The sequence below is a fragment of the Phacochoerus africanus genome, chromosome 4, assembly GCF_016906955.1.
Source record: "Phacochoerus africanus isolate WHEZ1 chromosome 4, ROS_Pafr_v1, whole genome shotgun sequence".
In the NCBI taxonomy this organism is placed as follows: Eukaryota; Metazoa; Chordata; class Mammalia; order Artiodactyla; family Suidae; genus Phacochoerus; species Phacochoerus africanus.
In genome coordinates, this window is record NC_062547.1 from 42,501,781 (window position 1) to 42,527,367 (window position 25,587).

The 25,587-nt window shown below is 40.0% G+C and overlaps 1 protein-coding gene across 1 annotated transcript; it reads left to right on the forward strand.

Annotated features, from left to right (window-relative positions):
- The first annotated feature begins 278 nt into the window (after window positions 1–278).
- On the forward strand, window positions 279–22,663 carry SAAL1 (serum amyloid A like 1). The gene is given in 13 exon segments (XM_047776176.1): window positions 279–380; window positions 382–457; window positions 2,022–2,135; window positions 7,521–7,604; window positions 11,674–11,753; window positions 13,417–13,476; window positions 13,610–13,725; window positions 14,078–14,263; window positions 16,138–16,215; window positions 16,304–16,492; window positions 19,591–19,787; window positions 21,658–21,750; window positions 22,512–22,663. Coding segments are annotated over 13 exon segments (1,425 nt in total). The 5' UTR covers window positions 279–321; the 3' UTR covers window positions 22,605–22,663.
- Window positions 22,664–25,587: the final 2,924 nt, after the last annotated feature.

The following is a 25,587-nucleotide window of genomic DNA, read 5'->3' on the forward strand; positions in this document are numbered from 1 at the left end:
TCCTGCCTTCCACTCTCGTCCCTTCCAATCAGGCTAAGAGCTCCTGGAGAGATGGAGTAGCTGGTCCAGTTAGGGTGACAAATAACAATTATGAAAATAACTGCACTGAGGTCCTGGGTAGAGCGTTGAGGACCATCAAGTCTTTCCCAGCCTGATGGGCATATTGGGCGGACCCTTAGCCTGATGGGCGTATTGGGCCGCACTTAGGGCGCCGGGCAACAGGGGGCGCTGTGACGGGAGCCGCGCCGGGCCCTCTGGCACCTAGAGGCCTCTCGCCTTCTCTCGCGGCTTCCGGAGCGGCTCCCTCGCGCTCGAGGCGTCATGGACAGAAACCCTTCGCCGCCGCCGCCGCTCAGTGGGGACGAGGACAAAGAGGAGGCGGGCCGGGGTTGACTGCATTGGCAGCACCGTGTACAGTAAGCACTGGCTCTTCGGCGTCCTCAGCAGGCTCATCCAGGTGCGGAAACTCGCGCCTCTCATGGGCTCACCGTACGTTCCCCTAGACCCTCGCCCCGCCTCTGGCGGCCCCCTCCAGCCCCTTCCCAGGCCCCAGAGGCTGGGTCTCACCCCTTGCGTCCTGGCGGTCTCCGCGGACCCCAAAGCTGCCGGGATCCACTCCCTGTTACGCTCAGCACAAAAGGAATTGTAATTGCAGGGATGCTGAATGCTTGCAGTTAAAATATTTTACTTTTGCAAATTTTCCAAAAAACATGACCATGTAAACACATTGCTAGGGTTTTTGCGCGCCATTCCACTGTAGTTCTGGAATGCCAGGTCCTAACTGAGAAATTTCTTGGACTTAAAGTTGTAGAATAAATGCCAATTTTGAAGTCGTACAACCCAGATATCAAAGGCGAGGCTTGCCCGGTGTGACTTTGAGCAAGTCGCCTAGCCGATTTCTTTCTCAGTTTCTATAAAGTGGGATGATAACATATATGTTATTTTATATAGGGTTAATGTGTAGATGAACTAATATTATAGTGGCCATAGAGTGCTTACCATAGTGTTTGCCTTACAGGAGCCTCTCAGTAAATGTGAACGTTCTTATGTTTCCCTTACTTTTTCCCCTACTTCCAATCACTGTCCTCTCTAGCGCATCTTCTACACAGCTGCCAGAATTAAAAAAAAAAAAAAAAAAAAAAGTTGTCCATGGGAACTCATCATACTTTCCTTTGCCTTCAGGAGAAAAATGCAGATTTCTTTGCTTGGGCTCTTTGCAACTTTTTCAGATTCACCTGCCTGTGACACACTAAACTATTCACCATTCCCCACACATGCTAGGCCCTTTCTTGATTCTGAACTCTTGTATTTTCTTCTTACGCTCTTCTCTCTTCTTCACACGAAAACTCCACTTCCTCCTCAGAGATTTAGCTTCAGTATCACCTCCTAAGAGAAGTTGGGAAAACTTCTTCCAGACTTAGGTCACTAGTCCATCATTTTTATTCTTACAGTTCTTTGTCCATAATTCAGTTGAATCACTTTGCCTTTTCTGTTGTATCAGTTTGTGTGTCTTTTCCCCCACTAGATCCTAAACTATTTGAAAGCAGGGGATTAAATCTTATTCATCTTTGCATTTCTACACCAGTGCCTAACAACAGTATTTACCCAAGGTACCCATGGTATTATTATTATTTCTTTTTTTGCTTTTTAGGGCCACACCTGCGGCATATGGATGTTCTCAGGCTAGGGGCAAATCGGAGCTGTAGCTGCTGGCCTACACCACAGCCACAGCAATGCAGGATCTGAGCCATGTCTGTGACCTACACCACAGCTCACTGCAACGTCAGATCCTTAACCCACTGAGCGAGGCCAGGGATTGAACCTGTGTCCTCGTGGATGCTAGTCAGATTCGTTAACCATCTCGCCACGATGGGAACTCCCTAATTTTTTTTTAAATAAGCTTTTTACAAGAGAAGATATTTTGAAGATGCTGTCTTTGTGACTTCTAAATGATTTGGGGATATCATTACTTGAAAAGTACTGTGGACGGCCTTTATTCATCTCCATTTGTGTTTCTGAAGATTGTTAGCCCTGAAAACACCAAATCCAGCTCTGATGATGAGGAGCAGCAGATGGAGCTTGATGAAGAAATGGAGAATGAAATTTGCAGAGTATGGGATATGTCAATGGATGAGGTATGGTTTGGAAATGAAACTGAAAAGACTGTTGGGTAAAGAGGTGGTGAATGGATTTTTTTTTTAAAGGTTCAGTCCCAAAGTCTCTGGGAAAAAAAACTTTAATACCTGTAGTTATTCCTATATATGGTACAGGAAATGAGGTCCCAGGAGCTATAAATGCTAAACCTTTGTCTTTGAAGGTAGAGAATCTGAGTGAACTTAGATTTGGGCCGCATAGATAGTTCTCATGAATGCTGCAATACTTGTAGCCCAGGGAAGGTCTCATACTTACTTGCCTAAAAAGAACACTGCACTTATTTTTGAGAGCAGGTTCAGAGTTAGGAGACCACTTATGCACCACAATTAAATTAGAAGAAAGAGACAAGAAAGAATTACATGTAAAAAATTGCAGTTATATTTTAATGTTTGTAGTGTATTCTATAGCTTGAAGGCATTTTCATGTATATTATTCCATTTGCTCTTCACAGTAAGCCTGTAATACTGGTAGTAACCTTAATTTACAGATAAGAAAAGGGGTGTTCCCCTTGTGACTCAGCTGGTTAAGAACCTGACAGTGTCTGTGAGATGCAGGTTCATCCCTGCCCTTGCTCTGTGAGCTAAGGATCCTGCATTGCTGCGAGGTGCTGTGCAGGTTGCAGCTGTGACTTAGATCTGGCGTGGCTGTGGTGTAGGCTGGCAGCTACATCTCTGATTCAGCCTCTAGCCTGGGAACTTCCATGTACCACAGGTGTAGCCCTATAAGGGGAAAAAAGAGCCTTATAAGGGGAAAAAAGAGAGACAAAGAGATTACTTGATATACTCTCTCATTTTTATAACCTGGGCTTTTTCAATAGATTCCTGATTAAAATCCTGTGTTAGTCTCTTTCATCTCCCTTCTGTCCACATTGCCACTTAAGTTTTCTTTTTCCTAAAACACAGATTTAATTGTATTCTTCTGTCTTAAAATTTGTCAGTGGCTACTCATTGTCTTCAACTTTTTTTTTCTTTTTGTAGCCTCACCTATGACATATGGTAGTTCTTTGGCTAGGGTTTGAGTTGAGCTGTAGGCAGCTGTAGCTGGGGCATATGCCACAGCCCTGGCAACACTGGATCCGACCAGCATCTGTGACTTATACTGCAGCTTGTGGCAGCACTGGATCCTTAACCCACTGAGTGGGGTCATTTTTAAAAGCAACTTTATTAAGATATAATTGACACACAAAAAACTGCATATATTTTGAAGTATAATTGAAGTACTAAACTGTGTATTTAAAGAATATGATTAGGGAAAAAAAATTTTTTTTTTGGCCACATCTGCAGCATGTGGAAGTTCCTGGGCCAGGGACCAAACCTGCATTACAGCAGTGACAATGCTGGATCCTTAACCCACTAGGCCACCAGGGAACTCCAAGAAGAATTTTTTGTAGGTGTCTGGCTCTTTCACTCAACATCAGTATCATCCAAGTTCTTGTTTACCTATAGTTTATCTATAAAAAACAATACTTTGTATTGCTGAGTGGTATTCCATTGTATGTTTATATCATATTGATTCATCTGTTCACCTGTTGATGGATGTTTGAGTTTGTCACAAGATAAAGCTGCTGTGAACTTTGTATAAGTATGTAAGGACATTATGTTGTTTGACTTTTAAAGAAAAGATCAAATTGTTTTCAAAGTTTTTTTTTCTTTTCTTTTAGGACCGCATCTGCAACAAATGGAGGTTCCTGGGCTAGGGGTCGAATTGGAGCTGCATCTGCTGGCCTCTACCAGCGTTATTGTTTGTAGACTTTTTGATGATGGCCATTCTGGCCGGTGTAAGGTGGTACCTGATAGTGGTTTTCATTTGCATTTCTCTAATAATTAGTGATGTTGAACATCTTTTCATGTGTTTTTTTGGCCATCTGTATGTTTTTTTTGGAGAATTGTCTATTTAGATCTTCTGCCCATTTTTTGATGGGGTTGGTTTTTTTTTTTGGTATTGAGCTGCAGAAGATGTTTATAAATTTTGGAGATTAATCCCTTGTCAGTGTCTTCATTTGCAAATATTTTCTCCCATTCTGTGGGTTGTCTTTTTGTTTTGTTTAGGGTTTCGTTTGCTGTGCAGAAACTTTTAATTAAGTCCCATTCGTTTATTTTTGTTTTTATTGTCCTTACTCTAGAAGGTGGATCTGAGAAGATATTGCTGTGGTTATGTCGGAGAGTGTTTGGCCTATGTTTTCCTCTAAGAGTTTTATAGTGTCTGGTCTTATATCTAGGTCTTTAATCCATTTTGAGTTTATTTTGTGTATGGTGTTAGGAAGTGTCCTAATTTCATTCTTTTACTTGTAGCTGTCCAGTTTTCCAAGCACCACTTATTGAAGGGGCTGTCTTTTCTCCATTGTATATTCTTGCCTCCCTTATCACAGATTAGTTGACTGTAGGTGCATGGGTTTAATTCTAGGCTTTCGGAATTCCCATTGTGGTGCAGCGGAAATAAGTACAACTAGGAACCATGAGGTTGCGGGTTCAATCCCTGGCCTTTCTCAGTGGGTTAAGGATCTGTTGTTGCTGTGAGCTGTGGTATAGGTCATTGACGCAGCTTGGAACTCCGATTGGACCCCTAGCCTGGGAACCTCCATATGCTGCATGTGCAGCCCTAAAAAGCAAAAAAAAAAAAAAATATTCTGGGCTTTCTATCCTATTCCACTGGTTTATATTTCCATCTTTGTGCCATTACCATACTGTTTTGATGACTGTAGCTTTGTAGTATGGTCTGAAGTCAGGGAACTTGATTCCTCCAGCTCCATTTTTCTTTCTTAGGATGACTTTGGCTATTCTGGGTCTTTTGTGCTTCCAAACAAACTTTAAAATATTTTGTTCTAGTTCTGTGAAAAATGTCCTTGGTAATTTGATGGGGATTGCATTGAATCTGTAGATTGCCTTGGGTAGTATAGGCATTTTGGTAATATTGATTCTTCCAATCCAAGAGCATGGTATGTTTTTCCATCTGTTTGTGTCTTCTTTGATTTCTTTTTTTTTTTGTCTTTTGTTGTTGTTATTGTTGTTGTTGTTGTTGCTATTTCTTGGGCCGCTCCCGCGGCATATGGAGGTTCCCAGGCCAGGGGTTGAATCGGAGCTGTAGCCACAGGCCTACGCCAGAGCCACAGCAACACAGGATCCGAGCCGCGTCTGCGAACTACACCACAGCTCACGGCAACGCTGGATCGTTAACCCACTGAGCAAGGGCAGGGACCGAACCCTCAACCTCATGGTTCCTAGTCGGATTCGTTAACCACTGCGCCACGACGGGAACTCCCCTCTTTGATTTCTTTCATCAGCATCTTACAGTTTTTAGACTACAGGTCTTTTGTCTCTTTAGGTAGGTTTATTCCTAAGTATTTTATTCTTTTTGATGTGATGGTAAATGGGATTGTTTCCCTAATTTCTCTTTTTGATCTTTTGTTGTTAGTACATAGAAATGTGGTCGACTTCTGTGTATTAATTTTATGTCCTGTGACTTTGCCAAATTCTTCGATGAGCTCTAACAGTTTTTTGATAGTGTCTTTAGGATTTTCAAGGTATAGTATCATGTCATCTGCAAATTCCAAATTAATTTTAGAATCAACCTGTCGCTTTCTACAAAAAACCTTCTAGGATTTTGGGATTGAGTTGAAGTTATTGATTATTTAGGAGAAGAACTTTATAGATTAACAATGAGTCTTTTGATCTGTGAACAAGAGATAGCTCTCCATCTGTTAGGTCTTCTCTAATTTCTTTTAGCACAGTTTTGTAGTTTTCAGTGTTTAAGGCTTTCACATATTTTATCAGTTTTTTATTTTTATTTTTATTTTATTTTTTTGCTTTTTAGGGCCACACCTGGGGCATATTGGAGGTTCCCAGGCAAGGGGTCGAATCGAAGCTGTAGCCCCCAACCTACGCCACAGCCACAGCAACTCGGGATCCGAGACCGTCTGCAAGCTATGCCACAGCTTACAGCAATGCTGGATCCTTAACCCACTGAGTGAAGCCAGAGATTGAACTCTCGTCCTCATGGATCCTAGTTGATTTCGTTAGCTGCTGAGCCACGATAGGAACTCCAACTCCAGGAATTATTAATTGTCATTAAATAAATAAATCCCTGCATGCTGCAGAGAGTTATCCTCATGACAGACAGCTTGATCACTTAGGGTGGAGAGCATCTGCTGCTTTCATTTTGGAGTATGTCTTTGAAAATATTGTTCTCTCTGGCCATGATCTCTTAGTAAGTACAGTATGTCTCTCCAGGTCAACAACCATGCAGGTTACCCCAGTTTCAGCTGCTTTGAAGGAATATTGCCTCTCTCTTAGCCGTTCTTCCAGGGCCCTTTGAAGTGCATTTTCACATAAGCTACATAGCATGTGTTCTAAAGCTATTGCAAAAACGTGTCTCAAGTTTGGTGAAAATCTGAGGCAATAGACAGCCAGAAACTTAATTTTATTATTTGAAGATTTTATAGTGCAGATTTCCACAGCTAATTGATTAGGTTTGGGGACCCACATTCCTTGTGAGATTAGGCCACATGCCCTCTCCAGGTTCATTGCCCTATGTGGTGTCTCTTCAGAGGCACTGGGGACTGGGCAAACTCTCCGAAGGAGATGTGAAGCTGTTACATTGTGATCAGCATTTTATTCTGTTGAGGATTTTGAAAGCAAAAGTTCTGATTTTGGGCATGACCCAGTCGGAGTTTTTATCTGTTTTCTCTTTCGAGTTTTAAGCTCTTAGGAGGCAGGAATTATGACTTTTACTTATTTTCTTTTTAGGGCCGCACCCTCGGCATAGGCATATGGAAGTTCCCAGGCTAGGGGTTGAATTGGAGCTGTTGCTGCTGGTCTACACCACAGCCACAGCAATGCCAGATCCAAGCCGTGTCTGCAGCCTACACCACAGCTTACAGCAACGCCGGGTCCTTAACCCAATGCGTGAGGCCAGGGAATCGACCCTGCGTCCTCATGGATCCTAGTCAGATTAGTTTCTTCTGAACCACAACAGAAACTCCTACTTATTTTCCTTACTCCATTTTCTAGCATTAATACCTGCCAATCAGCAAATGTGCTTGAGTGACTTAATGAGAGTTCCTGGTGGGTAGAAAGGTCTTTAAGGTAAAGACATATAACACAGAAGGAGGAGAACAGTTCTCTGGAATATCGCATTTAGTTTAGATTTGTTTATGGAATTGTTCCAGTGCCAGGGAACCACATACCCCAGAGTCGCTCAAACATTACTTTTGTCTGTTGACACGATTCCTTACCTTAGGTTTTTTTTGCCCTTGTGCCTGAAAGGAGGTATATATGGAATTAAATTTCTTTCTGGTTGCCCAAGCTATGGGGTTTAAGGAGGAATATGTAGAATATTTAGAATCCGTGTTAATACTCATTTGTTTTCAGGATGTGGCTTTGTTTCTCCAAGAATTTAATGCTCCTGACATATTTATGGGCGTATTGGCCAAATCCAGATGTCCTCGATTAAGAGTAAGTATGTGCGTTTCTAACACTGCCTCTTTGGAGCAATAACAGTGGGTAGTGCTGGGTAGTCGCTTTTTTTCTCACTTAATGTTCTTACTGGCTACAGATCAGTCTGCAGATGTTTATTGATGATTACCAGGTACTAAGTAATGTGCTATTTAAAATTATTGGTCATACAATTTTAGATTTAGGCTGGACCCGGGAGATCAATACTTTCATTTAACAGCTCTGGACACCAGATGGGCATGACCGTAATTATGCTACTAATATGTGGCAGAACAGGGAACAGTGCCCAGACTGCCCATTTGTCAGTTTATTGCTCATTTTTATTCATAAAGTCCTCCATTGCTTAAACCCCTTCACTCTGGAGTTCCTGTCGTGGCTCAGTGTCATCTGTCTGACTAGTAGCCATGAGGACGCAGGTGTGATCCCTGGCCTCACTCAGTGGGTTAAGGATCCAGCGTTACCGTAAGCTGTGGTGTAGGTCACAGACGTGACTGGGATCTGGCATTGCTGTAGCTGTGGCATAGGCCAGCAGCTTCAGCTACGATTCCACCCCTAGCCTGGGAACTTCCATGTGCTACGGGTGTGGCTTTTAAAAAACCCAAAAACCAAACCTCCATTCTGACCTCAGCCTGTTGCTCACACCTTTCCACAATCTGAATTGAAATCATCTTTCTGGCATAAAATCTACACTCTAGATAGTCCTTCTAATTTATCACGGCCTGTCTGCTCATCTCAGGAGCTTCCTCTGATCACCATCTCCTTGTCTCCCTTTGTATGCCCTCCATCCCCTCTCAATATTCACATCTGTTATCCAGGGTGGTACTTTTCTTCCAAGCCTTCTCAAATAAGTAAGCTCTCAGTGGCCAGTGGTGATAGTAAATGCACCAAAACAGTTCTCTACTTCTCTTTAACGCCACTTAGGTTGCCGTGTGCATTGTATATCATGGATGATTAAGTAATTATAATTACGAACTGCTCTTTCCTGAGTATTTCATTTTACTACTCTGTGAGGTAGGCATTTATCTCCACTTTGTAAATAAAAGAACTAAGTTTCAGGTTAAGAAACTTGTCCAGGGTCCTACAACTAGGAAAGAATGGAGCTGGGATTGGGGCCTAGCCTGCTTGACTTCACTGTAACCACTGTACTATATTATCTCTCTTTCTTTGAAATTATGAATTACAGAATTATGAATTCTGTAGGATATTTTTACACATTGAATGTTGAATCTAAATTTTATTTACTACAGTGCTCTACCTGAGTTGGGGCCTAATGAACTAATGAACTTCTTTTTCCTTGTGTTGTTATATTAATATAAAGGTTTGATAGTTATGTGATTTTCTCCTGGATTTTTCTTAACTAAGTACATTAACTCACAATTAGTACTTAAAGAAAATAAGCTTATGTTAAGAATGGCCCCTTTCAGGAGTTAGTCATATTATTGTATTTGTCTGCAGTTCGTAGCCTATTTGTGGCAGCAGTTCTCAGCCTTGGCCACACGTTGGAACCACCTAGGACACAGGCTTTCAACTTAAGTGTGTTCCAGAATCACTGATTAGTGGGTCTGCCCCCAGGGTTTCTGATCCAGTAGTTTTGGGGTAGGATCGAGGAGTTCTAACAAGTTTCCAGGGGATGCTAGTCACGTTGGCCCGAATTTTGGGAAGCTTGGCCCTAGGGAGCTTTTAAAAAAATCCCAAGTCAGGCCGTTCCCAGATCAGTTAAAATTGTCTCTCCAAGTGTGAGGCTCCCCCAGGTGATTTTAGTGAGTAGTCAAGACTTTGAAGTTCAGTTAGTCCCTCTTTACTTTTTAAGGGAAATGTGTTAATTTCTTTTCTGCCTCTACTCTATTTTAATCTTTCCCCAACATTTTTTTTTTTTGTCTTTTTAGGACTGAATCTGCAGCATATGGAAATTCCTAGGCGAGGGGTCGAATTGGAGCTTCAGCTGCCAGCCTATGTACACCACAGGCACAGGGATGCAAGATCCAAGCCACATCTGTGACCTTCATCACAGCTTGCAGCAATGCTGGATCCTTTAACCCCCTGAGCGAGGCCAGGGGTCGAACCCGCATCCTCATGAATACTGGTCGGATTCTTAACCCACTGAGCCAAATGAGAACTGCAATCTTTTCCCAACATTTGGCCGCCTACATTTTATTGAAACTCTTAACTGCTATAGCTTTGGTATCACCTCACTCTCCTGATCTCTGACCTCTTTAGTCACTTCTCTGTTAGTTTTTTTTTTTTTTTTGGCTTTTTACTTTCTTCCTACACACTGAGTGTGGATTCCTTTTAAGGTGTAGACTCAGATTCCTTATTCTCTCTGTAGGCACTTCCTTAGTGAGGTCATCCACTGTTTACACCATGAAGTTGCAAATCTATGCCTATGAAATCAAAGTGGTGACCTCCCTTCTAATTTCTGGTGCTCTATCTCCATCTTTCTTCAAGCGTTTTCTATGTGCATGCTGCATTTTCCAATCCAAAATTCCATATTCCCTAACTCAGTGATTGTGCACTTAGTCTGAAAAATCACATGATAGGCTTGGTAAACAATAGCTTCCTAGACTCTAACCTAGAGATTTCGATTCAGTAGCTCTGAGATAGGACTGGGAAATTGGTATTTTTAACATGCTCCCTGAGTCCGTTTTATGTTCTAACAAGTTTGGAAGCACTCTCTTAATTGAACTCATTGTGTCCTGCTTCTGCTTTCTTTCTCTTTCTTTCTTTTTTTTTTTTTTTGTCTTTTTAGGGCCATCCACGGCATATGGAGGCTTCCAGGCTAGTGGTCCAGTTGGAGCTACAGCTGCCAGCCTACACCACAGCCACAGCAATGTGGGATCTGAGCCACATCTGCGACCTACACCACAGCCCATGGCAACACCGGGTCCTTAACCCACTGATTGAGGCCAGGGATCGAACCTGCGTCCTCATGGATACTAATCAGATTTCGTTTCTGCTGCATCACGACGGGAACTCCACCTCTGCTTTCTTTTCCAATATTTATATATACATATTTTTTTTTGGTCAAGGTGATCAATCTTACTGGAGAAATGAAACAACTTAAAACTTCAGAGTTATTTTCAACTGCTTTCTCCCTTTCCTCCCATTAAATTATTCCCCTCTCACCTTGAGTCTTTCTCACCTTCATCCCTTCCCACACCTGTCATCACCACCCTCATCCTCTTGCACCTTGATTTCAGAGATGCAGTAAGGTGTAGTGGTTAAACGCTCAGGCTTTGGGACTCTGCTGTTTCCTAGTTGGTGATCTTGGGCAAGTTGTTTAACTTCTCTGTGGTTTGTTTTCCTCCTCTGAAAAATGGGGACAATAATAGTATGTATCTCATAAATTATTATATGAAGTGATACGTGGAAAGTGCTTAGAGTAGTGCCTGGGTGTAGTAAGTGCTAAGTAAATATTAGCTGTTAGTACTGAGGTTATTAACTTCTTTTCTGGTTTTCTCACTATCATGCATTATGCATTTTGTTGCCATAAATAATCTTGCTAAAATATTGCAGCATGTTGATCCCTTCCTCAAGGACCTTCATGCCTCCAAATAACCTCCTAGATTAAGTCTAAACCCTTCAACATGGTATTTAGGGCTCTTAATTTTGATCCGTTTTCCCTGCCGTATTGGTGTCACACTCCTTTCCCACTATAATGCTACAGCCAGGCAGCTTTCTGTAGTGGCCGGTTCCCACCATATTAGCCATGTCCACTCTATTACATTATTCCCTTCCTGCTTTTGCTGATAGTTTTCCCCTTGTTTGCCTTCTTGTTTACATATTTGAGTCCTGCCAGTCATTTATGACTCAGTTCATCCATAAGATTTCTTCTTCCATAACTCCTGCCTGCCTTTAATCTTTCTTGATCTTATATCTTTCTTCTCCTCTCAAGTACTCCTGGAAACTTGTCCGGTTAGGATGCAGGCAGTCTACTTCTGTCTACTACTGCCCCCTCTTTTTCTCCCCTCAAACTTGACTCAGTGAAAGGGTTTTTTTTCCCAAGTTATTATTTTTATATATGTGTCTTTCACCTCAGAGCCATTGTGACCTCTGAAATTTGATTTGGCAGGAAATCTGTGTGGGAATTTTAGGTAATATGGCCTGTTTCCAGGAGATATGTCTGTCCATCAGCAGTGATAAAAATCTTGGGTAAGTTTTTATTATATGATACATATTTTAAAAAAAAATAGATTCATATTTCATATCCCCAAGGAAATCCCACACATAGGAGAGGCAGGAAAATATGAAGTGTTGTGCATCCTCTCTCCCAGTAAGCATTCACCAGGAACTTGACTGTGTGTTGATGGTAGCTGAGGGCTTCCACATGATTCAGGGTTTAGTCCTTTTGTATGTATTAGAAGGAAAATTGTCAGCAAGTGGTAAGCCACTTAGGATAAGAACCAGTGGGGCAAAGCTTGAACATAGAGGCACCTGACCAGAGTTCAAAACAGTTTAGGCTCAGGGAATCCAAGGATCCAGAGCTAGAAACCAGAAAAACTAGACTTGCTGACCAGTGTCACCCTGAGAATTCTGATTTAGCTTAGGGTGCGGAACTTGCCAACAGACTAGAGGATGCAGGGTTGCCCCGTGATTCAAAGGCTCATGTTTTCTGCTTGGAGGCTAGTTCTCTTCCACATGCAGGAAAGTTTTGGGCCGAGGGTTTCTAATTGTGGGAACACTGGTGGTTATTTTAAGAGGTCTGAGAACACCCTTGAATTGTGTGCGACATTTTATGAGTATATTCATTTTCTAGGCAGATGCTGTAGGCTGTTAATCAGAATCTCAAAGAAATTTGTGCCATGATAGGTTAAGAAAACTGGTCTAAGCAGTTATTTTCAGCTAGGGCTGTAGGATTTAATCATAGGATTCAGGTATCTGGGAGCTCTAAATAGAGATCGTTACCTCTTCTAAGTGTGGAAAGACTTTAAGATCTTAGTTTAAGTTATTTATTCCCTCAGTAATTTACAGTCACTCATGGAGTAAATGACTCAGGATTATGTTTTGATCTCTGGTGATCCCTGTTAAAAATCTGAAAATGAGTAATATTGACAAGTTTCATAAATAACAATTAAGTGCTGATCTTAAAATTATGTGGAACACTTTACATTTCTGATGAGGTATAAATTCGTTTGATGACTTTGGAACAGTTGGGCATCATCTAGTCAAATTAGAAGATACACATATGCTATGACCCATTGATGCTACTTGCAGGTATATGGTAAGAGAATGGTGCACACGTACATTGCGATACTCAGAAAGTATTATAGAACCATTGCTTGAAATAGCCCCACAGTGGAATCAACTCAAATGTTCATCAGTAGTGGGCTGGAAAAATTGTGTTGTAGTCATACAATGAAATGTACTGCAGCAATGAATCTGCAGCTACAGGGGCAAGATGAGTAGATCTTAAAGACATGATGTTGGGCAAAAGAACTCACACTCAAAAGAATATAGGCAGTACAGTTTCTTTCATACAAAGTTCACAACCATAACCCAAAATATATAAAATAATTAAACTGTAGAGTAGAGCTCAGAAATAATGGCTGGATAAGTCAGGAGGGTAGTCGGATCTCTAGGTAGGAAAGGGAATTGTGATTTCTAAGGGACACACAACGGCTGTGATGATGCAGCTCTGTTCTGTCTCTTGCTTTATAATTATTCACTCAGTATGGATTTGCATCTCACAGGTTTCTATGTGTATATGCTCGATTTCACAGTTAAAATGTTTAAAAAGTTAAATGGAAACAGTGCTTTGGTATTTGAAATGAGAAAAGTGAGGTGTATTGGGTTATTAACGTTGTTGTTTTTGTAGCCAGGTACTATTGCACTGTTTGTATGATTCAGACCCTCCTACTCTGCTGGAAACAAGCAGGTATGCTTTGTTTTTTTATGGCTTCTACCTACTTATCCATAAGGGAATCAAGGAAAATAGAGTTGCTCTTTCACTCTTGAATTTCCTTTACTGTTTTTGAAAGATACATATTAAGCTCACATTTATCATGTAGGTTGTTGCTTACTTGCCTTTCCCAGTCAGAAGTGGCCAGTGTCTGGGTTGAAAGAATCCGGGAACATCCAGCTATTTATGATAGCATGTGCTTCATCATGTCAAGTTCAACAAACGGTAAGTCTACTGTGTAAACTAGAAAACAAATTTGAAATTTATGTTTAGTTGTTAGGAAACCAGGTAACTGTTTCTGAAGGTCACTTAGCAACTAAGTGTAAGATGAGAAAGTATTTCAGTTCAAGATGTAAAGTTTCTCCTTAAACTCCCAGGATACAGATTTATCAGATCCCCCACCTGAAAATAAAGGAAGACAAGCAAATTTAAATAAAGGTGGTAAAGAAATTGCTTTTGGAATCAGTGATGATTTGGCAAGATTTGACTTCCTTGGACTAGCTGTAGGAGTTTTGATTAGACTTGCTGCTTAAAAAAATTTTATTTCTAATTTCAGTGTCTGTTTTATTCTCTGCAGTTGACTTGCTGGTGAAGGTGGGGGAGGTTGTGGACAAGCTCTTTGATTTGGATGAGAAGCTAATGTTGGAATGGATTCGAAATGGGGCTCTTCAGCCTCTGGACCAACCCCAGGAAGATTCTGAAGAGCAACCCGTGTTTAGAATTGTGCCCTGTGTACTTGAAGCTGCCAAACAAGTACGGTAGGTGAGCTCTTTTGTGCAAAATATTCTGGGAAAATCCAGTTGCTAGAAGTATGCTTAGATACATCTTCTTAGTTTCCTTACAGCACATAGCTAATCTTTGTCAGGTTTGATTCACTACTAGTATTTGTGGTGACAATATATTTGCTTTTTGCAAGAATCATAATGGTTGCAAAGTACCTGTTCTCATATTACTTGGCTTGTTCAGCAGTAATTATGATTATTATCTCAAAATCTCCTGCAGTTTATGTAATTTATATCAAAAAGGTTTTCTTTGTGCTTTATTTTCCATCGGACATTTGACAGCTTCTTCAGTTAGTCAGACATTACTTGTTTTCTTTCTCCTTGTGTGTGTGAACTAGTCTTAGGTGACCAGCTCTGGGGCTCTGGTGTCTTCCCAAGAGTAGTTACAGTCTTGTAGGTCATTGAACCTGTTTATTGCTAGTCACTAGAAAATTAATTTATGAATTGATCTGCTTATTGGTCAGCTGCACATTTTTGGTACTTTATAGCCCATGTTAATGCTTTTTAATTTTATATCCTTTGTCCATTTTCCCCCCAAACTTGCTTCTTCAGTATTCTCAGTCTCAGTAAATGAAGTAATCGTTATTCCATTTGGATAACATGGAAGCTGTTACTGACACACTTTTCCTCAGTCCACTCTTTTCCCATGGTCAGTTAACCTCCAAATCTCGTTCCTGACTTTTTCTGAAGCCATCTGTGCCACCATCAGGCAACTCTCTCTTCCCTGGAGAGCTGCAACATTTTCTTACCTGAGTTCCCAGCCTTGAGGCTAGGGCATTTTAAACCTAGGCTGTAGAACCATCTTTCCAAAACATACACTGATCATCTCACTTTCATGCCTCAAACTCTTCAGTTGCCTTCCTTAGGATGAAGTCCAGATTTTTGAAAAATATGACCTATAAGGCCCTATACAGTACTTCTCCATCCTTATTCCTTATCCTCTGTTTCAACGATATGAAATTTCCTTCATTTCTTCAACTGAACCCAACTCTTTTGACTCCAAGCCATTGCACGCCACTTTCTTTCTACCTCCAACATTTCTTTGCTCCTTCGGGTTTCTGCGTAACCATTTCTCTTAAGATACCTTCCCTGACTCTCCAGACTATATTAAGTCCACTTGCTATGTGGTCCTCTAGCACTTTGGACTTCCTGTAGTGTTAAGTTCATAGTACTTTGTTGTTATTACCCCTTTAATTATCATCTTTTCTTTTAGACTATAAATTTCATGAAGGTAGGGACAACATCTTCTACATCTGTTTTCCCAGCCTCTGACATAGTGCCTGAAAACAGTAGGCACATGACTGTTTCCTGAACCATCTTATAATTGTTCACTGTCTTTTCATGTAATTGTGTGGTTGAAGAACTAGGATTGTGAGTTTCTAGGAATCCAAAATTGATCATAAAAATGTTAGCTAAGTGGTTTTAGTATTCTCAGCTAGAGAGCTAAGATGATACTGTGAAGTTTTAAGAACATCATTATTGTCGGTGTTTGGTGCCCTGGGCCTTATATTCATTCTGTAAAAGTCTCAGTCATTTTTTTGTCCTGATTATTCAAGTAAACTAGAATGATGAAGTATTACCTAGTAGGTTTCTGTATTGTTGCTTTCGTGGGGCAGGTCCTTCTTGTCCCGTGTCTGTTGATTGTATTGTGTAATATTTGTTTGTTTTTTGACTGATTCCCCCATTAGAATGTAAGCTCTAGTGAACACAGAGACTTTGTCCTGTCCCCTGTTTTATCCTTAGTCCTTATGGCCGTCACTGATATGTATTGAATATTTATTGAATAAATGAATGATTGCAATCCCATAGACAGTAAAGTTGATTCAGTGCTTTTGCTTTTTGTATCTAGTTCTGAAAAACCCAGAAGGGCTCGATGTTTACATGCATATCTTACAACTGCTTACCACAGTGGATGATGGAATTCAAGCAATTGGTAAGATGTCATATGGGGAATCACAGTAGTTACTCATATAATTGTTTTCTGTTTTTAAATTACTACTTTCTTTGTCATCTTTATTAAGTACAGAGTCCTGATACTGGGAAGGACACTTGGAATTTACTTTTTGACCTGGTCTGCCATGAATTTTGCCAGTCTGACGATCCACCCATCATACTTCAAGAACAGAAAACAGTGCTAGCCTCTGTTTTTTCAGTGTTGTCTGCCATCTATGCTTCACAGGCTGAACAGGAGTATCTAAAAATAGGAAAAGGCAAGTATAACTTTAGTTCACTAAATTAAATCCTAGTCTATCAGATGCGTTTATTGTTCATTTTATTTTTCTCCCATTTTTTAGTGCTTTTATGCCCTTGAATATAATCATACTACAAGCTCAATAAAAAAACTTATAAAATTTGTGAAGGAGAACCTAGTGCTTGTAAACCGGCCATTCAGAAGTAACTACTATACACTCACAATCCACATTTTTTTTTTTTTGGTCTTTTTGCCTTTTCTTGAGCCACTCCTGCAGCACATGGAGGTTCCCAGGCTAGGGGTCTATTCGGAGCTGTAGCCACCGGCCTCCGTCAGAGACACAGCAACTCAGGGATCCAAGCCGAGTCTGCAACCTACACCATAGCTCATGGCAACGCCGGATCCTCAACCCACTGAGCAAGGCCAGGGATTGAACCTGCAAACCTCATGGTTCCTAGTCGAATTTGTTAACCACTGTGCCACAATGGGAACTCCGCATCCACATATTTTTTTGCCTGTTTTTTTTTTTTTTTTTTTAAGTCTTTTTAGGGTCAAACTCATGGCATGTAGATGTTCCCAGGCTAGGGGTTGAATTAGAGCTGCAGCTGCTAACCTACACCACAGCCACAGCAATGCCAGATCCGAGGCGCATCTGCGACCCTTATCACAGCTCATGGCAACACTGGATTCTTAATTCAGTAAGGCCAGGGATTGACCCTATGTCCTCATGGACACTATTCGGGTTTGTAACCCGCTGAGCCACAACAGGAATTCTGTTCAAGTCTTATTTGTGTCTCTCAGTAATGTTTTGTGATTTCTTCTTGCAGATCTTGAATATTTCTTTTTTTTTTGTCTTTTGTCTTTTTTGTTGTTGTTGTTGTTGTTGCTATTTCTTGGGCCGCTCCTGCGGCATATGGAGGTTCCCAGGCTAGGGGTTGAATCGGAGCTGTTAACCACTGAGCCACGACAGGAACTCCTTGAATATTTCTTATTACGTTTGTTCCTAGCTATTTTACTCTTAAGATTGCTATTATCTGTGATGTCTTCTATTGATCATTGTTGTTGGAATATATGAAGTCTATTGATTTCTGTATATTTTGTGTCTAGTAACTTTATTGAATTCTCTTAATGTTTTTAATAGCACCTGGGGCCAGAGAAGTAACAGTGGCCAGAATGCAGAGGGCCTGATTTTGCCTTTTATTCTGAATGAATTAAGGAGCTGTAAAGGGTTTTAAGCAGAGGATGGATAGTCATGAGCTGACTTTAATAGAGTCTTTCCAGCAGATGTGCTGTTAAGAAATGTAGAGGGGCAAGGGTACCAAAGTGGGACTAGTTAGAAGGCTGCTCTGAACTTGAGGCAAGAGATGGAATAACTTGGATGAAGGTGGTGACAGGGGTGGGGGGTGCAGAAATAGTCAGATTCTGGAGTTCCCATCATGGTGCAGTGGTTAACGAATCGGACTAGGAACCATGAGGTTGCGGGTTCGTGTCCCTGCCCTTGCTCAGTGGGTTAAGGATCCGGCGTTGCCGTGAGCTGTGGTGTAGGTTGCAGACAAGGCTCAGATCCCGAGTTGCTGTGGCTCCGGTGTAGGCTGGCAGCTACAGCTCCAATTCAACCCCTAGCCTGGGAACATCCATATGCCGCAGGAGCGGCCCAAGAAATAGCAAAAAGACAAAAAAAAGAAGAAAGAAATAGTCAGATTCTGACCATTTTTATGTAGTGCCAATGGGATTTGCTGACTGTAGGATGAGGAGGGTAAGGAGAAAAGTCAAGCTCTGTCTGGCATTTTTGTTCAAAAGAGTTGCCATTTACTAGGAAAGACTGGTATAACACATGTTAAGTTTGAGATGACTACTCAGTGTCCAAGTGGGGCTGTTGAGCTGACAGTCTGAGTCTGGACCTGAGGGGAGAGGCCTGAGCTAGAATAGATCTTCTAGAACCGTAGTTATTTCTTTCAACTTGATTTGATGTGGAATGAGAGGAAAGTTAAGATCTTTTACTACCAATATGTTCTTTTCTTTTTACCATTTGTAGTTTGCTTAATGAATGTCAGTGCATATTATTTGGTACATAGACGTTCATTATAAATTGCCTGTCTTTGTCCCTCGTAATACTGTTTTTTGTTTTTTTGGTTTTTTTTTTAGCTTAAGTCCTTTATATCAGATAGAAAGATCACATCCTCTGTTTTCCTTTTGTTTACATTTGCCCCAGTACCTTTGTCTGTCTTATTCTTTCAGCTTTTCTAAATACTTTATGTGTGTTGATTTCTTTCTTTTCTTTTCTTCTTTTTTTTGTCTTGTTAGGGCCACACCCGTGGCACATGGAGGTTCCCAGGCTAGGAGCTACAGCTGCTGGCCTACGCCACCGCCACAGCCACGCCAGATCCGAGCCACATCTGCGACCTACACCACAGCTCACGGCAACGCTGTATCCTTAACCCCAGCGAGGCGAGGGATCAAACCCACAACCTCGTGGTTCCTAGTCAGATTTGTTTCCACTGTGCCATGATGGGAACTCCTGATTTCTTTTTCATAAATGAGTTAAACTTGTTTAAATGTATTGATAGGTATATTTGATCTGAATGCGGTCATATTTTTCCATTGTACATTTATATCAAAATACCTCAGTATATGATTTATTTGCTTTGTTTTTGTGTGTATTTCTGACATTTAGCAAAGTTTGTATTTTTGTTCTAGTGGTTATAAACTGTTTCAAAATATATCTGTCCCCCATTTCTTTTAATCCTTAAAATCTAATAACTTAAAAGGTATCTCTCAGTGTTGACCATTCATTATCAATTTTTCCTGGTACTTTCAAACTACAAATTTTAGTCTTGGGGGTGGAGGGTTTTCCTGAATTATATTTTCAGATATCTATTCTGTTTCATCATTTTGGGTTTCTTCTTTTACCTGTTGTATTCATTTACTTATTAGAGAGGATAAAAATGTAAGCCTCTTGAAGGCTGAGGCCTAATGCTCTGGTTTGCCACTATATCTCCAGTACCTCAAATACAGTGTCTAGCAATAGCAGGTCCTCAGTACATGTGCAGGAATGAATGATTGAGTGGTAACCAAATTTAACTGGGTGATTCCGTGTCTCTTGATTTGTTTGTACAGTAGATCTTCCTCTCATTGACAGCCTGATTCGTGTCTTGCAAAATATGGAACATTGTCAGAAGAAACCAGAGAACTCAGCAGAATCTAACACAGAAGAAACGAAAAAGTCTGATTTAACCCAAGATGATTTCCACTTGAAAATCTTGAAGGATATTTCATGTGAATTTCTTTCTAATATTTTCCAAGTATTAACAAAGGTAGGAAAGATGTGTTAATACTTTCTTCAGCAAAAGAAAGTTTGAGTTGTTTACTGCTCCAAATTTTATTATTAGTGTTATTATGTTTTATTTTATATAAATTTGGAAAAATAGAGAAAGAAAAAACTTATCACCATAAGGTTATTCTCTTAAACTCAGCAGCTCATGTAGTTTGGTGTATTTATTTGTGTTTTCCATGTACTTATCACCAGTTTATACAGTTTTTAGGTGTTCCTCTTTTCACTTAACATACTGTAAGCACTTTTCCTGACTCTAGATCAATTCACTTTGAAAGACTTTTCTCTGAGAGCCAGTTTAATACCCAATTTGCCAAAAATTAATTTTCAAAATTTATTGTAATCTTGTAAGGAATATTCTTCCTGAATATGTTCAGGATTATTAGCATGTCCTTTCTTTGAGCATATTCTTTCTATGCATATGTTTTAGAAAAAATATGTTTATAAATATAACTATGAAGAATATATTTGTATTCATGAGCTTTTTAAAGAATATTCCTTAAAACATGTGTCAGTTATTCTGGTGATTTTTTTTTTTTTCCTGGTTATATTATCCTGCTTTCCTTTTCTAGATTTAGGACTATTACCTTAGCCTAGTTTTTAAGAAGCTAGGTCGCTGGATTCAGCATGATAATGTGAAGATGACTGAGACATAAATGGCGACTCCATATTCCAAAATGTTTTTGATATGTGTAAATGTTGGTTTTACTTGGTCCTTATTAATGTGTGTTATAATTTTTATATCAAGTAAAGTTCAATGGTAGATAAATTGTGCCTTATTTTGATTTGCATTTTTGTTATTATGTCAGATATCTTTCCATATATTTGTATATTATTTGTGTTACCCGCTTTATAAATTTATCTATTTTGATTACTTATATGAACTTATGGGTAATTCTATATCTTTGGCATATTCATTGCAAGTATTTTCCCCATTTTTTGTTGTTGCCATTGTTTTTTTAGAGGGAGGGACGTAGATGTTTCTTAATTTTCATGTGAGTATAGGAGAAAAGTGGACTGAGAATAAACCATGATATGACAGTTCTGATATGCCGTTCTTAATGGAATTTGGACTTAATCTTGAGGAAATTGAGGGGCTACTATAGATTTTTTATTTTAAGCATCAAAATGATGTAGTCTGTTTAGAAAGATTATTCCAAATTAATAGAGAGAGAGGATTAGAGAGAGCTGAGGCTGGAGACCAGGAGACTACCCAGCAGGCTCTTGTGGGCAGTAATTTTCAGGAATAATCTGAAAGGAGTTCTCGTCATGGCTCAGCGGTTAATGAACCCGACTGGTATCCACGATGACTTGGGTTCAATCCCTGGCCTCGCTCAGTGGGTTAAGGATCCGGTGTTGCTGTGGCTGTGGTATAGGCCAGCAGCTACAGCTCCAATTCAGCCCCTAGGCTGGGAACCTGCATATGCCCTCCTGCATATGCCCCCCTAAATAGACAAAAGACCAAAATAAATACATAAATAAGTATCATCTGAAAAATAATGAGAGCTTAAATAGTGGAAGTGTGGGTGGAAGGAGATTCAGTAGAGTAGAATTAAACTCTTAGGGGGAATGGCTAGCAGCAGAGGAGGAAGAAGTATTGGCTCTACCCCACATTTTTGGTTTGTGCAGGAGGCTGGGTGGGTGGTGGTGCCTTCACTAAAATAAGGACTGAACTGGAGCACACGTTTGGATTGCACAAGCAGGACTGATGGTGGGTTCAGTTTGGGACATCTGAAATGCCTGTAGGATCAGTAGGGAATCAGATCTATTGATTTGTATTCATTCACCAGATGTAGCTTTAGAAATTTTCCTTTTTTGACGTCAGATCTTTTTTTGTTTTGTTTTTGTTTTAGGAGACTGTAGCTCAGGGACTGAAGGAGGGTCAGTTAAGCAAACAGAAGTGTTCCTGTGCCTTTGAAAACCTTCTTCCTTTCTATAGCCCTGTGGTGAGTAGGAGTAAGTGTGTAGGTGGCTGAGTTTCAGAGGATTAATAATAAAAGGTTTTAAGTAAGCACTTGATGTTTGAGGCTGTTGTCAAGAGAGTACCTATAATGCATATAGTTTAATGGCTTTGTCAGATAAATGACTGCTGGATAGTTTGCGGAACTAACCTGAATAGGACCGTTCAAATTTTAAGAGAAAGAAATCAACACTGAATTTATAGTACCCCTTTCTAGTATAGCATATATATTAATAAAAAGTAGGATTCTTAGGTATAGTCAGTAGGTTTTTATGGTTTTTCAAATTGCATTTCACATTGCTATTATTAGAAGCAATTTCAAAATAACTTTTTTTAAGAAAATGAAGTATGGAATGTGGGAGTATGAGAATGTGTCAGCAAGGAAGATGATAATAAAACTCTGGTAAATACCAGTTTAAAAGTAAATGAAATGGAGTTCCCTGGTGGCCTAGCTGTTAGGGATTCAGCCAGCGGATTGTCACAGCTGTGGCTTGGGTTTGATCCCTGGCCTAGGAACTTCCGCATACTGTGGACACAGCCAAAAAAAAAAAAAAACCATATCACTTCTTGATGTTTCAAAGGACTCTCCAGAAAGTACCAATACTTTGATCTGAGGATCTCTCAACATTTCTTTTCCATTGTACTGTTTAGAAAACATAGGTTAAAGCATTTTTATAGTAACAGTCAGTATCTTAAAACACTTTTTCCTCTACATATGTTTATTTGGTTCTTTTGTTCACCTCACAGGTGGAAGACTTTCTCAAAATCCTACATGAAGTTGATAAGACCCTTGCTGGTAACCTGGAGGAAAGCTTTCCAAGTTTGAAGGTTCAGACTTAAAAACTATTGGAAACCTTCTACCCAAGAAATAAACTTTATTTTCCTTGGTGACAGTTGAATTTGACAAGTGGGAAATATTAGACCATAATTGTCTGGTATTATAGGCATACCCTTCTCCTCTAGCCTTAGCTCATTTTGTTTGGCATTGGAATCTAGTCTCACTTCTAGAAACTGTCCTCCCCCATCTCCCCCTTTTTGTGTTGGTTATGCAATATTTGTCTTCTTGAGGTAAAGAAAGCGGGTCGGCGAGGATTATCTTAATGCCTCAGCTTCGGCAATGCCAGATCCTTAATCCACTGCGCCAGGCCGGGGATCACACCCATGGCACCACAGAGACAACACTGGATCATTAACCCACTGTGCCACAACAGAAACTACAATAATTCTTAATTTGATTTTTACACGAGAGTTTTGTATTTGTATCCACTGTAAGTGCATTCAACTGCACTAATAGAAGACCCTACTATAATAGCTTAATCTGCTAACTTTTACGTATCTCATGCAATAAGAAGTCCAGAGATGGGCAGTCCAGCCCTGATAAGGTGGCTCAGGGACCCTGACTCCTTTCACCTCCACGTGGTCTGCCAGGCAGACCTTTGTGTTCATTTTTATTGTCTTGTGGTTAAGGGAACTATAATATCTCTGGTCCTTTCTTCTACATTCAGGAAAGAAAAAGGAGAGAGAGGCAAAGGGGGCTTCTCTTAGCAAGTCTTTACCTTTTTATTTGGAAGGACAGCCCTCCCTGGCCAGAACCATGTGGCATGGCCATCCCTAACTGCAAGTATTTGAAAACAAGTACTTTTTTTCTTTCTAGCATCTACAGGAGAGAAAGGCAAGAGAGGAGGGAGATGTGAATGGCTTTTGAGTAACCAGCCCGTGGTGTTTGCTGCAATATGTAGACACATCTGTCCGTTTTAATTGTATTGAGTCTGTGCTAGATTTATAGTAACAGTCAAAAGCAGTTTATTAGTTTAGCTTTGTTACAGTTCAGTGTCTTTTTCAGTGTTTTATATATGAATAGAGAAATGCTAACATGGTGATGAAAGCACATTAGCAAAATTCTCTCTCTTCAGAGAAGATAGAATTCCAGTGGTTTAATGTCAGAAGATGATTTGCTTGAGTGACTTCAGATTTTTAAAATTAAGATTGAGGGAGTTTCATAACTTCTGATTATATACAAACTGTGCTAGGTATGATTTCTCTCTCATACTTTATCATTCTTTATAGTGCTTCCTAATGAAACATATTCAGAGAATCAACCAGGTATATGTATAGGAAGCACCCAGTTTGCATTATTTCAGTCACTGAAAGTGGGCTTTTAATGGATTTTAAGAAAATATTAGTTATGAATTAAAAAGCCAACTTTTTATTTTATTTTTTTAATTGTATTCAATTGTTATTTTCCTAATACATTTTTTTTTCCTACTGTACAGCATAGTGACCCAGTTACACATATATGTATACATTCTTTTTTCTTGCGTTGTCATGTTCCATCATAAGTGACTAGACATAGTTCCCAGCAAAAAAGCCAGCTTTTTAAACCTCTTTTTCTGGTACATCCTCTTCCCAGTTTATTGCAGAATCTTTTGGGCTTTAAAGCATTGGTCTGGCCTCATTCCTTGCATTCTTTCATTGAATGACTCTTAGTGATAGAGCATAGGGATACCCTGTGTTTTTTATAAGAGATGCATAATTTCTAGTCTGGAAGTAGTTTTTTATTTTTTCTTTGTTTTTTGTCTTTTTAGGACCTCACCCATGGCATATGTAGGTTCCCGGGCTAGGGGTCAAATCGGAGCTGTAGCTGCTGGCCTACACCACAGCCACAGCCATGTGGAATCTGAGCTATGTCTGCAACCTACGCCACAGCTCATGGCAATGCCAGATCCTTAATCCACTGAGTGGGGCCAGGGATCGAACCTTCGTCCTCATGGATGCTAGTCATATTCGTTTCTGCTGAGCCATGACGGGAACTCCTGGAAGTCGTTTTAATGTTGAAAGTGTCCCTGCTGAAAAAAATTGAACTATAATAGTAAGTCATACTGATTAAACTCTTAATTGGTAGGTTACTTTATGTATGTCTTTAATGACGACCTTATCCACAGGTTGAACATGACTTTAACATGAGCTTTTAAAGGCATCAATGAAATCACTCCTACCTGCAGCCAGTACTCAAATTCCACTTTTGTTATCTTTTGATGTTTAAGGTTAAAATGCAGGTAAGCCCTTAAGAGTAATACTCCCAAGTTATTGTCATCTTTACCTTGGTGCTTAAATTCACATTCTGTTTTCCTGCCTTGGCTTGTAAGTAGTTACCCTGAATGACTTTGGCATTTAAGTGGAAAAAAGTTTGAAAGCCACCTCTCTATATACTTTTTTTGGATGAAGCATATGTAGAAATCAACCATAGATATTAAGAAGCAACCTCTGTTTAGGGTTCAGAAAATCATTGGTGCCTGAACTTTTGAACAATGTTTTATATTCTGCTGGACTGGGCTATAGTGATGCTGATCTGAATGTTAACTGTGAATTTGAGTAAATGGAAGAAAAGGAATATTGGGATTATAGATTATCTTGCCTGTTTTAACTGGTATTTTTAAAAAACTCATCAATAGCCTTAAAAAAAAAAAAAGATCCATTTTAATTTAGAACTGAGCTTTGTATTCTCCTTGAACACATGTTCTCGTTTTACCACTTGGTGACTCTAGTTTCCCCTTTGCTCCTGGCAGAAGTTTGAAGAAGGAGAAAATAAGGTAAACAGCCCTCTTGACTCAGTCCATATCAACATTTTTCTTTTTATTATTGGCAAGAGATTTAATCTAAGAACACTTATTAAAAGTTACGTATTTATAATGAAGTTATATGATGTCTTGAATTTCCTTCAAAATAGTCTGGGGCGAGGGGAAAGAAGTGGGTTAAGGAAGTAGATGGAAACAAGATTGGCCATGAATTGGAATTGCTCAAGCTGGGTGGTGGTAGCTGGAGA